This window comes from Sinocyclocheilus anshuiensis, unplaced genomic scaffold (genome assembly GCF_001515605.1).
Source record: "Sinocyclocheilus anshuiensis isolate Anshui unplaced genomic scaffold, SAMN03320099.WGS_v1.1 scaffold914, whole genome shotgun sequence".
NCBI classification, from domain to species: domain Eukaryota; kingdom Metazoa; phylum Chordata; class Actinopteri; order Cypriniformes; family Cyprinidae; genus Sinocyclocheilus; species Sinocyclocheilus anshuiensis.
Window position 1 is genome coordinate 3405583 of NW_015539870.1, and position 15703 is coordinate 3421285.

Consider the following 15703-nt stretch of genomic DNA (forward strand, 5'->3'; position numbering starts at 1 on the left):
TGATAAAAACAAAATGAACAATACACCTTAAGATCATTTCTTTTAAAGATCAATGATATGGTGACTTCAAATATTAAGTAAACTAATATTAATATGGTGTTTCTGCAAAGCACTAAATATTGAAATGCAAATAAATATAATATGTTTATTTTATAAATGGTACTATCTGGTGTGCATATATGTGAATAAAGCAATTCCTGTACTATACTTTGGATAAAAAGATTGAAAGTCATAAATGGTCACAAAAAATGCAGTTTGCGTGTTATGGTTTTATTACAGATAAAGAGTGAAATAAATGACAGAAAAGCAAACTCTTAAGTAAATAAATTCTTCCTCACACTACACTATTTAGAAATAAATATTGCATGCAGAAAGATTAAAGAGTTTTGGTCTGATAAGTCCCTAAAAGCAATAACAGGAAGACTTGTTTCTTCTTTAGTTTCAGCTCTAAATCTGATGGAGTTCCTAGTCATTTCAGCTCTTCTGTTGCTTGAGAAAGGAAAGACGATATCTTTGAAAGACTGGGAATGAAACAAAAATCAGGGGCCCTGTGGGGACCCAAGGTAATGCGGCTCCCAAATGGACAATAGAAGCTTTTATACAGAGAATCACACAAACAGTCTTGTTCTTGTTTTACTTCTTTGTCTCCTCAATCTGTTCAACCTCGCTGGATTCGTCCACCACTTTGCCATTGATCATGGTTTGCGTTACCACCTTCACTATCTTACGGGTACGAACATCAGGCTCCTCTGCAGAGAGAAAGACAGAGAGAGAGCGATTTGAGCGATATGTCAGATTCCATCCAGACGCACAGACACCGGACTGTAGGCTCTGTGTTGCTGTGGACGGCTCTGTTATGAGAGCTGCCTCTGTTTGGCAGTGTTTAATGTGTGGAGCTCAGGTGAGAGGACAAATGCACTCCCAGAACATTCCAGAGCCACAGACGGATATCTGATGAATGTTTACCCGACAGTTCGAGCCAGCTTCAAATATACTTAAGCATCACACTCGCTGTACTGAATATCAGTAAAGTTGTCTTTCTAATGAAAGAGGGCCATTTGTGTCCTTCATATAAAGATGTAAATGACTTGAACAATAAAAAGCTGATGCTAGTATTGCTTTTTTTTTTTTAAATAATAAACACTTTTATTCCACAAGGATGCATTAAATTGTCAATTTCAAATAAATGTTGTTCTATTAAACATTCTATTTATCAAAGAATTCTGGGGGGAAAAAATATCAATTTCCACAAAAATATTAAGCAGCACAACTGTTTTCAACATTGATAATAATCAGAAATGTTTCTTCAGCGTCAAATTATCATATTAGAATGATTTCTGAAGGATCATGTGACGCTGAAGACTGGAGTAATGATGCTGAACATTCAGCTTTGCATCAAAGGAATAAATTACATTTTAAAATATATAGAAATAGAAAACAGTTCTTTTAAACTGAAATAATATTTCACAATATTAATGTTTTTTTACAGTATTTTTAATCAAATAAATGCAGCCTTGGTGAGCAGAAGAGGCTTTTTTCAAAAACAAGGACATGCAAAGGTTTCTCTTTTTTAGCACTTTATCTTCTGTTTTATGATGTCTTTCAGTAGATAATCTTAAAATGTCACCCAAAAATGATTTTCTATAGTAAGCAACTAATAAGTGAAAGTTGAAATTTCATTGTATAATCTTTCTTTCTAAGAAGCATTTTGTACTTTCATGACTTTATTATATTACTTGCACAAGTATTATCCAATTAAACCGTAAATCTATCAACCCTGTTACCTTAATTATAAATTCCGCATAATTATTATCCTTTAAACACATTATTTACCTGGCAGAATTATTTTAAACTTAGCAAAATGTACTTAAAAATCATTTTTATCAAACTGGAAAAGACGTGATTTTCATGGAATGACCCAAGGCTGTGTTTTGACTAGGCATGAGGCCGCGGCGCAGATGTTGCGTTATGCTCATGTAGTGCCAAAATTACTGTAATTTTCAGAATCAGAATTTTAAGAAGAAAAACTTTAAGAAGAAAACTCAGAGATTCTATAGTATGCTCTGTAAATATCAATAAGACCAGAGCTATTCTTGTAGCCAGATATATATTTGTTACCTGCGCCATAATAAATTCAATTTAGAGAGAAGATAAAATTATGATACTGAAATCCAAGATAGTAAGGTGTTAGTTTTTAATCCAAAAAATTGAATTAATTTATGCAATATTTATTAGAGTTATGCAAATTTTTCTGCAATGTTTGTTGAATATATCTTGTAAGATCAGTTTGTGCATATTTGTTCTAGTGTTTGCTGATTGTAGCGTGTGACATGTTCTGTATGAGTGAGTACTCACTCTTGGGGGGTGGAGGAGTCTCTTTAACCCTGCGAAATAAAAAAAGAAACTTGATGTATGTATCAAAACAATCATTTAATCCCAGTCACTAATATCAGTGTCACAACAAAAAACAACAACAAAGAGACTGGAAGGATATTACGGTAAAGTAAATAATGACAATTTTCATTGTTGGTAAACTGCAAGAATCTCTTGCACTCACGTTTCCTCCCCCTCCAGCAGCCTCCTGTAGGTTGCGATCTCCATCTCCAGGTTCTGCTTGATGCGCAGGAGCTGCTCGTAGTCCGTCTTGTTGCGCTGCATGTCCAGACGCAGCTGCGACAGGTTTTCCTCCAGCTGGGCCAGGGTAGTCTGCAGTCGCTCCATCTCCAGGGTGTACTTCTGCCCCGTCTCACCCAGGTTACCCTCCAGAGCCGCCACCTGTGAGAGAGGTAAATGGGAATCTGTTAGTCGAAGCCATAGCTTAGTATATTAACATACGAAGCAGTGGTGCTCAAGTGGGAGATGCACGTTTGAATTTGAATAGATTTCTGGATCCTGTTTCCACCTCTTTAAACAATCATTTCCTGTCCTTACTCAATCATCAATAAAACTGTCAAAAGCCTGAAGATAAAACAAAAAATGTAAGTAACAAAAATATATTTAAAATTGTAAAACTTTTGAAAGCTAATTCTGTTTGGTCACGTAGATTTATTTTGCATGGTTTCAAAAGGAATTGTTGCATGATGTGAAGTGTTGCATGCCAAAATACATGTAAATGTAGGTATGTGGGTCTGTCTGTGTGTGTTCAGTGAATAATTACCATGTAAATGAAGCAATTCCATCAGTAAATAAGTCGATCCTATTTTATTTTGCATGTAATCATGTTTAAACTGCCAACCACCAGTTAATGATAAGGTGAACCCGTCAGGACAATGAGGCTTTTTTGGCTACTGCTCACATGCTGATAAGGTAGAAAAGCTTTATACAAACACTTACAGACCACTATTCCTGCAAAAATGCATGCTTTCATTGTAGAGGAAAGAGCAGCGTGAACATTCTTTGTGTAACCTTTTGTGTTAAACTGAGGAAAGAAAGTCATACAGGTTTGGAACAACTTGAATTTGAATTATTAGGGGATTAAAGGCTGCCTTTATGCAACTACTTGCACTCTCAAAATAATTGTACCAGCAGAGAAACTACTACGAAACTTGGCTTATTTACACAAGCGTGAACTGTTTATAGTAACTACATCTGAGATGCTGGGAGTGATCTTGGACTGGCATGAGATTCAAAGGTCATGAAAACAAGCAAACCTTTTTCTGAGCGAGTATTCTGATGGAAAAGTTCCTCTTTGGAGATCTATTACATGTGTATTACTTTTAGTAGGGTTTCTACTGACCCCTTTTTCACAACATGATCCAACAACAAACTGTGTCTGTGCTTCTTGCCGCTCACATTTGACTTGTGAAAGTAAGTAAAGGCATGCGATTGAGCATTTATGGTCTGGGTCATTCATATAACCTCAACATAAAGGGCAGGGTTTTACTTTCCAGTGCTGAGCTGTAACTGTAGCTGCTTTGGCCACGGCTCTAGAAGTTCACTCAGGGAACAGAAATGGTCCTTAAAAGGTTCCTCCTGCCTGGTTCTGACCTGTTTGTGAAGGCTCTCCAGTTCCACTTCCAGTGTCTGCAGAAAGCGTTGCCTCTCGGTCAGTTCACTCTGAGCCTCTCTCAGGGCTTCATTACTCTCACGCACCTGCATCTGCACCATCTCCAACTATACACACACACATACAGTGGGTGGGTTACAAAAGTGTTCTGCATGCAAGTACCACCATGCAACAGAAGAAAGTAATACATCCTGCTAAAGGTTTGATGAACTGCAACACGGTCTTATATGATGATGTATCAGTTGTAATAACATGGATCACTGATATTTACCATAAAGGTGATTACCATGGCTCTACAGCATGTCCAAAAGTATACCTGGGGTACCATGTACATACTTTGGTTTTATATATAAAAAATACTATGGTATGGTTTTCTTGTTCAAAACACAAGGTAATACTACAATATTTTTAAAGTACCTTGAAATAACATGTAAGTACCATGATTTAGCTTGCAGATTGTGGTTGATTGTGGCATCATATTACAAAAAAACATGGTAATACCATTTTATTTTTGAAGCACCGTGTAAATTCCATGGGCTCAATTTCCAAAAATACCATGGTTCTGTGTCAAAAATACTTGACACCGACACATACCATGTAAATACTTTGGATTACAAAAAAATACCAAGGTATGGTCCATGTGCATGTGCATGTCATGTCCAAACAAGTACCTTAGAGTAACATATACCATGGTTTAGCTTACAAAAATACCATGGTATTAATATGGTTCAAAAACCATGATAATATTCTGGTCTAATATTAAAAAACATGATGATACCACAGTAGTTTTGAAGTAACATATGTAAATAGCATGGTTTCACTTACCAAAAATACCATAATACTACCTTAGTTCCATGACATGGTATTTATATGTTCAAAAAACCATGATAGTAAAGTAGACCCATAAAACACGGTCATACCACGGTATTTATATGTAAATTCCATGGTTTCACTTTCCAAAACTATTACTGTGGCACCATGTCCAAAAAACATGTCATAGTATTTTAAAATATGGTGGAGTAACATGTAAATACTATGCTTTAGTGTACAAACATACCATGTTAATAATTGGGTTGTATCAAGGTGTTTTTGTCAGTGAAATGTGATCTGGGTCTAGGAAACTCTTAATGGGAGCTGGCAGCCATAGTACTGGTTCTGACCCTGATCCTCTGGGAACACCAACCTTTTTACGGTACCAGCTCTCAGCTTCCTCCTTGTTCTTCTGGACAATGCCTTCATACTGAGACCTGAGGTCAAAGAGAATGGTCCCCAGCTCTGGCCCGTGGGCCGCATCCACCTCCACACTGACTTCCTCTTGAGCAACCCGGACCCTCAGGCTGTCTATTTCCTGCAGGGACAGTGGGAAAAGTAATAAGAGAAGAAGGTTGTATGACTAAACAAATTGTCTGGTAACTTTCTGTGGAACTAGAAAAAACTGTTAGTCTTTGACTAATTATATATTTAACATGTTTAGATAGGTTAAATGTGTGTGTATTTTGTGTTTGAACATCGGGGTGTGGACTGTGTGGTGATTAGAGACTGCGGAGTTAATGCTGGGAATTTGATACCATGTGGTGGCACAAGGTAGGTGGAAGTTACATCATTATTAAGTTCTTCTCAATGAATATTTAACAGTGTTGATCTCATGTTGCTCACAAGGAGAGTATGCATGTGCTTCTCACAAAAACAGACAAACACGCCAGATATATTTTGAATATTCTACAACCATGACACCACGCTCTTCTTTCCACATATACCCAGAGTCTATGCGTGAGAAAGTATGAGAATGGTACTGTACCTCCTGAGTATTTCTTCTTACATGTTGGTTTGTGGTTCATCAATGCACCAGTTACAAGTAAGGCTTAAAACAAAGTCTATGCAAACTGTCTTTTCTACTTTTCTTTTTCACGTCAACTATTGTCATTTCAGAGCTACAGATTAAAAAGTATCTTGCTGAGCAAGGTAGATCAAGTTAGTTAAACTAGCTTCCTCAATACCTAAATCTGGTTCAGTGGCACAGATGTTTAATAGTAACTCTACCTCTCTTATGGACTGGGACTTGTTAGCTTCAAAGTAACACAAGAATTAAAGTATTTGTACACCTTCTTTGCACTTGGAATTTGTTGGCCAAGGATACGCATCTTTGTGTAGTTGTGTAAAGCGAGTTTCTGGCCTAAAAATGACAATCAACACTTGGCTCAGTGCCAGGAGGTTAGCTGCGAGGCACATCTTAGATTTCATGAGACAAAAGAACCGCATGGATTGGGTTACAAATGACTCCAAGCATGGACAGTAGAGGTCAACGCTTGAGAGGGTTTGACAAGCTTGTCACAGAGATAAAAAATAAAGGTTCCAAAATGGGGTTTTCTCAGTAGGGCCTTTCGCACCGCTTTAGTTCCAGAACTAAATGTACAGTACTAAAGTACTGGGACGATTAGCTAATTTGGTTCTCGAATAAGGCAGTCCGGTACTAAAATCGCACCCAGTTCCGGCGGTGCGAAAATGCCAAAAAGTGAGTAGTTCCACAATTAGTTCTGGTACTATGAAAAGGTTCCCGCTGTGCGAAAGGCCCTAATGATGCTAGAAGAACCATTTTTGGTTTTCCAAAGAAGCTTTCAGTGAACAGTTCTTAGAAGAATCATGTTTTTCTTAATGTGAAGAACATTTAATAATCTTAAGAACCTTTTTCCACTATAAAGAACCTTTTGTGCAATAGAAAGAGTCCATGGATGTTAAAGATTCTTGTAACTACAATGGAACTATAATGGAAGCGATCCCATCCATACCATCAGTTCCTCCATGAGCATTTGCACAAAAGGGGGATTACATCAACAGAAGGTTGAAAGGAATGGAAAACCACTGAACATTGGATTAGCTCATGTCCTACTCTTGATGTACACTAACACGCCATTTTTTAACCAGTTTGTAGACTGAGGGAATGCAGCAATGAGGAGCAACAGTTGTGTCGCTGTAAGGTGCAGCATTCGCCATTTCGTTTCCAAGTGGAGATCCTACCTCCTCATGATTCTTCTTCAGGAAGTAAAGTTCCTCTTTCAGGCTGTCCAGGTCCCCACGGAGTGTGGCAATGATCTGGTCATGGTCTGACTTGGCTTTCTTCAGGGCCACACAGTCCCGCTCCACCGACTGACACATCGCACTTTCCGTCTCCCATCTGCAAGCACACACCAAGTCAAAACCTCCTTCCACCTTTCAAAGGTGTTTTTGGTAAGTGCAGGAAGTCATACACTCACTTGATTCTAAAATCATCTGCAGCCAGCTTGGCGTTGTCGATCTCAAGCATGATCCGAGCGTTCTCCAGAGTCTTCTTCCTTACCTGTAAGGTATAGAACACGAAGATGAAGGTGCACATGATGCCTTCATCTCAAACAAACTGAAACCACCAATTAAATGATCATAGTAGGAGTGTAATTAAATATTCAAGATGGCATTATGCATGGACCAGGAGTGTTCAGACCTGCTCCTGGAAGATCAACTTCATACAGAGTTTGTCGCCAACCCTAATTAAACACACCTGGACCAGCTAATCAAGGACTTTAGGATCGCTCGAAACATTCAAGCATGTGTGTTGAAGCAGGTAGAAGCAAAACTCTGGTGTTTAAACCTAGTACTGGGTATCCCTGAGAGTTTCGACCAATAGACAACCCCTTTTATTCAGATTTAGGTACTTTCCTTCTTTGTTAAAAGGTAACTGTTCAGTCTAATGGTAGGTAATTATTTAACTAGTGTGTCTGGTATGGCTAATGATCACAGACATTGCTGAGCAGACTTTCAGACTTTGTGTATACCTACTGTACACACCAAGAGGCCTGCTAACAATCTTTGTTCCATTAAGTTCAAAAGACCTCAAGGGCATTGTCCACATACTTCCTGTTCCAGAGCATGGGCTTGGGCCATCATGGAATCAATATCATGCCCTTTCGGCACACGGTCCAGCATCAGTTGTTTGATCCTCAGCTCCAGGTCAGCATTGGACTTCTCCAGAGAGCGGACCTTGTCTAGGTAGCTGGCGAGTCGGCTGTTGAGGCTTTGCATGGCCTCTTTCTCATTGGTGCTGTTGCCATGAAGGCCGTTGAAGGACAGGTTGCTCAGGCCATTCAGATCTGACATGCTCATGGAGGCAGAGCGAGACAGGGGCTTGGAGGCAGCGAATGAGACGGCGGCTTTGGATCGGGCACGTCCACTGTCCCTCAGAGACATGCTGGAGAAAGAGGGCTGCCGGCCCATAGAGAAACTCCGTACTGACAGACTGGACGACATGACCTCTGTGGACAGAAGAAGATGTATTTCAGTATGTACTCAATATTTTTGATGAATGACTATAACCAAAAGTTAAACAATAGCCTTGTTTTTAAAATAGCATCAGAGGTTGTAGCCTACATTTAAGAAATTGATTGTGGAACAGTGTTAAATTTAAAGATATACTTTGAGTATATCCAAATTAGGGTTGGGCGATGTCTACCAGATTGGCATTGGACGATGTCTACAGTGAAACATCGTGATGGACGATGACATCGTCTATCGGCCCAACCCTAATCCAAATGTGTACAAAATATACACCACTAATGTAATGTGCTTTTAGAATAAGAATAAAAATAAACTCCACATTTTGAGAAACCTTTGCAGAAAAATACTAACAACAACAATGTGCAAAGAAAATCATATTTGTTGTAGAAGAACATCACACATCTCCACCTAACTTCAAGACATCCAGCTTAAAATGCTCTCTATACAAAATGACTTTTTAAAAGAAGCTTTTCAAGCCAAAAAATTTTCCATTGCTCCCCCATGCTGGATTTTACAGAAAGAAGTAAATGTCCAAACTCTGTAAAAAATGACTTCTCGACTCTGGGCTGCTTAAGAGAGTTGGTTCACACCTTCCTAATCCATTTATCTCCTGCCATAAAGTGATAACCGTCTGACAGCCTGCTACTGTTAAAGAGCTCTGGGCTGAAGGAGCTCTTTATGCTGATCTGTGACCAGAATCCCAACTCTGACTTGTGAATCTCACAAAGAAATGTCCGGTTATATTTCATCAAAAAATCAAGGCTATTTTTAGGATCGTTAATATTGTGCATATATATAAAATGTAAGAAAAATGTAAGATATTTTGCATTGAAACATTATTTTCATGACAATTAACCATTTAAGCCCCTAAATGGTTATTACACACACACAAATATATCTCAGTTGCAGAAACTGTACCATTGCTCAGGAAACAAGTCTTAGCTAGTCCAAGCAATGGACAGCTGTTTTGAATGAATTCATTTAAAATGCCTGTACAATCCTTCAACGTTTAATGTTTTCTGCTCAATTAAGTATTAAGATCATCAAACAATGCACAAAACGTCACTGAATGATAAAGATAACATGATATGTAAATGGACACTGCATTGTTGCTTTGTGTTGGCAGATCAAACCATTAACCTTCTTCTGATGTGAGGCTTGTTGTCTTGGAGACCATGCTTCTTGTGTTGTCTAATACAATTGGAGGTACTCCAAACAAGACAATACAATTCGTTTGTGGACGTGCAACATCTTTAAAACCTATTTTTGGTCATTAAAAAAACACCCGAATAAAATTAAAAGCAAACTTCTTCTCAAACCACCCAAGAATTTGGAATTATAGAGTTCCTTCAATATGATCCCATACACTTCAAATCTATGTAACTGAATATAAATGTACCAAATTTAATGTGAATCACAACATTTATAATTTCATTTGATTTTACCAGTTGACAAGAGGCTGGTTTATACGTGGTTAGGCTACTGCATAAGAAAAGACGTTAAACAAGTCTCATACCTGTGGTCTTTGCAGTGGAGGACGGTTTCTGTGCTGTGCGATGTGTAGAGCGTTAACCTGCGGTCAGTACCTAACGGTGCCCTCATATAGAGCTCAGGACGTGGGAGGGCGGAGCTTATTAGTACACCTGAACACCTGTGGGAGGAGCCCACCTGACTCTCTCTCAAAGTGTAACTCAAGACACCAGAGATCATGGCATGAAATATTCAACAGGCTTCTGCTGTAACGTGAACAAAAAGAATGGAAAAAACAAAGACTGCTCTATGTGCCTGCAGGACAAGATCTATGAGCCGGAACAGTGTTTACTATACTATCCTTATCTTCCACAGTTCTCTCAACTAGATCTGAAGGATAGCCTATCTTTGCCGTATTTTAGCTGCAAATTGTGCTCTACTGAACAAAAATGATGGTGACCTGGCCTAATTTAAGGGGCTATGTTCACAAAGAGACAGAATATGTTTGTCAGTCATCTATTTGAGTACTTAAATGGACAGTTCACACAAAAATTTTAATTCTGTCATCATTTGTATACTCCTTCGTCATTCCAGATCAGTTTCTTTCTTCTGCGGAACACAAATGAAAGGTATTTTGAAGAATGATAGTAACTGAGAACTGAGTCTGTAATGCTTCAAAATGACAATAGAGCACCATAAAGTATCATAAAAGTGGTTCATAAGTCTTATGCACTATATTCTAAGCCTTCTCAAAGTTTTTTTTTTTTTTTTGTAAGAGTCCAAAAATTGAGTTCTTATACTGAAAATCTTGACATTTATTAATATTTTGAATTAGCTTTTATTTTTGTATTTTCAGTTTTCATGTTTGTCATTTTTATTAGTTTTTTATATTTCTATTTAACTTTAATTTACTTCTATTTGAGTCATTTTAGTACTTCAGCCTGAACTGAAGTTCAACTTATTTTATTTCATTTAGTTGGCAAATTTATTTTATTTTATTTTATTTTTTATTTCTTCAGCTTTATTTTAAATAGCATTTTGGTTACCATTGACTTCTACTGCACTGTAAAAAAAAATTTAATGAAATGTTGTAATGAAGCAAAACTGCTCAAAATTTACTGTTACTTGCCTTTTTTATTAATTGCGAAATTAACTAGCAAAAATCCCGTGAAAAGTGTTTCTACACTCATTTTTTTCAGTGTGTATGGACAAAAACACTGACATTTCTCAAAATATCTTCTTTAGTTTCTACATTATTAACAAGTTCTGAAGAGGAATTGTGCTTGAAAATGAAGCTTGGGCCCGCTAGAAACCAACCGCCATATTCCAAGTTACCATTTTACTCGATTTTCCAGCAGGGAAGCGTTACATTTTCAATTACAAGTTATAACTATTTTGCAAAAAAGCGACACAGACTACTTTATATGATATGCGCAGTCTGAATAAGTCGTGCTGCTCTTGTCAACACCTTATAAAGGTTCACAACAGCAGCGTAATCCTTCTCTCAAACTGTGTCATGGGAACAGGAGTTGAGTAGCAAACAGAGATCTTTTGTGTCAGCTCTAGAAACACAGTGAAGTATCCAGATCTCACAAAGCTGGACTCTCAGAGCTGTACAGCTGATGCCAAACTAGATGGCACCACTGCGATTGATTCGATTCACACATCCGTGTGTGTTTCAGGTTACATGTCGCCCTGTCTCAAGGTTTGGTCCAAACAGGCATTCTGACATGGCAGCAAACCGCCAGGACATTCCTAAACCTGAGCTCACATTTGCTCACACTGAGGGTCAGAGTTTCTGTAGTTAAATATGAGGAATGGTGAAAGAGCACATAAAGAAGAGATCTGGATCTGTACACATAGTATAGATTTTTACATTTCTTGAGAAGAAAATAGTGCTAGTGGTTGTTAATTTATATTTGACGTCATTTAATTTCATTATAATTAGATTAATTTAAATGTATTTAAATTTACCGTTGTAAATAAAACACAAAACTTTTTTATTTTTATTTTAAGTGGCCAAAATTGGTCCAATTTCATCATTAAAAAGAGTTGAGATGATTAAGTATTTACTATTTGATCATCTCGCTTGCTCTTGCATGGCACCCTGGGTGGGCAAATCGATCTGCAGCATGGAGACATTGCAATGGATGGAAAAGAAAGACAAATGATCAATGATTCATGCCGTGTGTTATGTGGATCACAGATCATCTCTGCTGGAATAATTACTCAACATATGTTTGACTCACACTCATCCCAGTGTCTTTGTTCTCTAATATGAGGAGGACAAGTTATTTGTCATATTAAATCCCCTCCTACAACTTTCACCGTGTGGGGTAAAAAAATCAGTACTAGAATGAAAATAGTTTTGACAGTCATTAAAAGAACAATTAATCCGAAATCAATTAATCATAAAAGTGGTTCATACGTCTTTTGCACTAGTGTTCTGAAAGTTTTGTATAAGAAACAGACCGACATTTAAATTGTTAGAATGAAAATCTTGTTACATCCATGTTGTATTGTTTTATTTGATTTGATTTTGAATTAGTTTTTATTTTATATTATTATTATTATTATTATTATTATAGAGAGAGAAAGAGTTTTGAGTAATTCTGAGTTTTAGTCATTTTTGTGTTATGTGCTTTTGTCATTTGTATTCATTTTCTATATTTAGCTTTAATTTATTTTGATTTGATTTTTAGTGATTTTAGTACTGCAACCTTAACATATTATATTTCCGTTAATTGCCAAGGCAATTTCAAGTTTTTCATGTAATATTATTTTTTTTTGCATTAGTAATTATTATTTATAATAATTATTATTATTATTATTATATTTAGCTTTAATTTATTTTGATTGTATTTTTAGTGATTTTAGTACTGCAACCTTAACATATTTTATTTCAGTTAGTTGGTAATTAGCAATAGTTGGTCATTTAATAGTTAACAATAACAACACTGATCAGTTTTCCTATAGGCACAGTCAGAGAGGCGGTTTCAATTCATGATGCTTTCAGTGAATCAGAAATGATCTGAATAATTTGTTCATGAATTGAACTGATCCAGTTCTGCAGTTCAACTCACCGACTGATCTGGTTGCAACAGTCCACTGGAGAGGAAGATTATAAGCAGAGAGTGACTTATATTTCAGTCTGTTCCTCACACGAAGCTATTGAATAACCTCAAAACCTCTGAATATAGCGTTTGAACTAATTTCTTGGTGCTTTTTGTCTTTTGAAGTTTGAAAGCTCCAGTCCCCATTCATTTTCATTTGACTCACCTTTTGTGTTCCACAGAAAAAAGAATTTGGATGAGTAAATAGTTACAGAATTGTAATTTTGGGGTGAGCTAATCCTTTAACACATAATTCACTCATGGTAGAGATGGGACACGGTTTATGATGACAGGTTAAAGACAAACATGGGAGAGACAAGATAAAACAAACTCAAACTAAATGCAGACGTGCCATAAAGAGCCGCTACAGGAGACTGCCTGAACACACATGTGCAAACAAAACTGCTCTGGACGTCTGCACAGCTTTTTAGGCATGTGCCCGTTACATTTGCCTCACATTTTGGGCACACATTTCACACTTCAATGAAAAAGGACATGTGTCATCCTGATGTATTGCTGGCTCAGTGTTGACTTATGAACTGTCCGTCCACACCTCACATTTACATGTTTAACACAAGGGAAAAACTCAAATGGTGTGGTTGGTCTGAGGAGAGGTGAACTGTTGGAGCAAACGCTTTGTGTTTGTAGTCTAAGCTGAAGACAAGCAGGGTGAGTTTACTATAGAGAGGGTGTACAGCCACGGGACAGGTGTATAAAAGTCTACATTTATAGATTATGTGTCTGTTTCCAGTCTTAAATATCTGGCAAGTAGCCATACTACACTGGTCACTCTGCATGTTGGAGGCATCAGGTTATTGTATAAACGGAAACTGTATAAAAGGAAAGGATCGTGTGGCTTTGGCAGACAACAAATTTAACCCTCTGGTGCTATTTGGTCATTTTGGACCGGAAAATGTTATGTTTTGGGTTTTTATCATTTTTTACTTCATTGGAATGGTGCAAAACTTGGTAAAGAGTTTTGGCACTTCCTATGTGAAAACACACACACACACACAATATTGGACATGCTTTGAAAAGATTAAATGGTCCTGAAAAAATAGTCACACTTCAAAAATGACTGCATTGGAAAATCGTACTCTTTTTCAAATCTCACTCAAAATCTTAGCTCATTATTTGAGATATCAACTTCAAATTTGGAACACAACTTGTTTACATTTATGGCTTTGGTTTTATCACAGTTTTGTTTAGTCACACATTTTTATTTATTTCATATAAACTGTAAAAATTGCATTTTTGTGCATTTTTCATAATAATATACTTAAACTTCTATAACTTTTTTTTTTTCACTTTTTAAAAACACAGTTTTAAACTTTTTTCACTTAAAAAGATACCAAAATTAAGTCTGTGCTCCAAAGCGTTCAAGATTTGCAACATTTGCAAGATTTGAAAATTGCATTTTCAGCTCTATGCTCAAAAAAGGTGAACTGGTAATAAATGGATCATAACTATTCCATGAATATAATTTATATTATTTAATATAAAATCCTCTAAAAATACAAAATATTAAATAAAATAAAAAACATTATCAAACTAAAGGGGAATGGGTGTTGTGAAGTCCTCTAAGACATTATATTCATACATAAATAATATAAATAATAAGGCTATACAATATAAATGTGTCCCTGAGTAAAATGGACTTGGAAGAAGATCTGAAATGCTCAGGACAACATCTCCACCTTGTGGGTGAAATAAATAGTGCATTTCTATCTAGCGCGTTTTTTAATAATTATCTGCTATATTAACAATATCGGTAGTAGTTTAATTTGGTGTGCTCGTTTTGAGAAGTTTATTCAATTAATTAAATTTAATGTAATTTAATTTAGCTAATTTAATTAGATTTTAAATACAATCTGATTGATGTTTGATACTGTTTTGTCATCATTTTTGATTAATATTATTAGTAACATATCTTATTTACTTATTTATTGCTACAATTCATGCAGAGATATGTTTTGTTTCTTTTTCTCAAATGACAGCACATACAGTGCACTTACTACAAAAACAATCAGTTTGGAGCAAAGTGAAGCGCTTCACTCGATTGAACAATGATGATTGGTTATGGCTCACACCAACATTTGCATAATAAGATCAAGACTCAAGCTCAAACTTAACTAATAACATTTTTCAAAGCATGCAAGAATACAATTTATGAGTATGAAGGCAGCTTCTGTTCATACATTTGTTTTTACAATGCTTGCAACAGTATTGTTAGTATTTATCATTTATCTAAAATAAAGAATACAATAATTGTCAGTTATAAAGGATTAATGACATGTTTTTCCATGTTTATTGATTTATTCTTATTTAGTTTTTATTTGTTTGCTTGTGAATGACACAGAATTAAGCCCACCACCAAACAGGAGAAGTACTAGACTTTGATTTTAGCTTTGAAATTGCAAACTTGTAATAACATCTGTAATAGGTTTTCAAAATCCACATCTTGACCAGTATATCAGATAAGTATTGTGCTGTACTAAGGATTGAAACTGTTTAAAACAAATTAATCAATACCTGAGCAGCGACAGCAGGGGTCACTAACGAGCTTCTGTCCTGAAGCTGAAGCCACTCGCATCTGATCCAGCATCACTTCATTCTGTCCTCAACTCACCATCAGCTTGCACCTTCTCACGAGAGACTGAGTTCAGGTGCAGAGATTGTGAAACATATCTGTCTGAACTCTCTCATTCCAACCCGATCTCATGAAAGTGCGTATAAATGGTCAGACAATGTTCCTGGATCAACATCTTTTGTTGATCCTGGATCAACATTACTGTCCAAAAATACAGAC

The 15703-nt window shown here is 36.5% G+C and overlaps 1 protein-coding gene across 1 annotated transcript; it reads right to left on the reverse strand.

Annotated features, from left to right (window-relative positions):
• Positions 1-262: 262 nt before the first annotated feature.
• On the reverse strand, positions 263-9868 carry LOC107685187 (keratin, type I cytoskeletal 18-like). The gene is made up of 9 exons (XM_016481698.1): positions 9828-9868; positions 7892-8289; positions 7258-7340; positions 7022-7178; positions 5190-5354; positions 3988-4113; positions 2558-2775; positions 2356-2384; positions 263-749 (listed from the first exon to the last, which is right to left on the reverse strand). Exons 2-9 carry the CDS (start codon positions 8282-8284, stop codon positions 634-636), a joined length of 1287 nt encoding a protein of 428 aa, XP_016337184.1. The 5' UTR covers positions 8285-8289; positions 9828-9868; the 3' UTR covers positions 263-633.
• Between the last annotated feature and the right edge of the window lie 5835 nt (positions 9869-15703).

Bases quoted from the DNA above. Each gene is read 5' to 3' on its own strand.
- LOC107685187 (XM_016481698.1), bottom strand. From the start codon at position 8,284: ATGTCGTCCAGTCTGTCAGTACGGAGTTTCTCTATGGGCCGGCAGCCC. The intron at 7,341-7,891 runs GTATGTGGACAA...TATACCTTACAG, and splicing joins CCCATGCTCTGGAACAGGAA to GTAAGGAAGAAGACTCTGGA. The intron at 7,179-7,257 runs GTGAGTGTATGA...GTGTGCTTGCAG, and splicing joins GCAGATGATTTTAGAATCAA to ATGGGAGACGGAAAGTGCGA.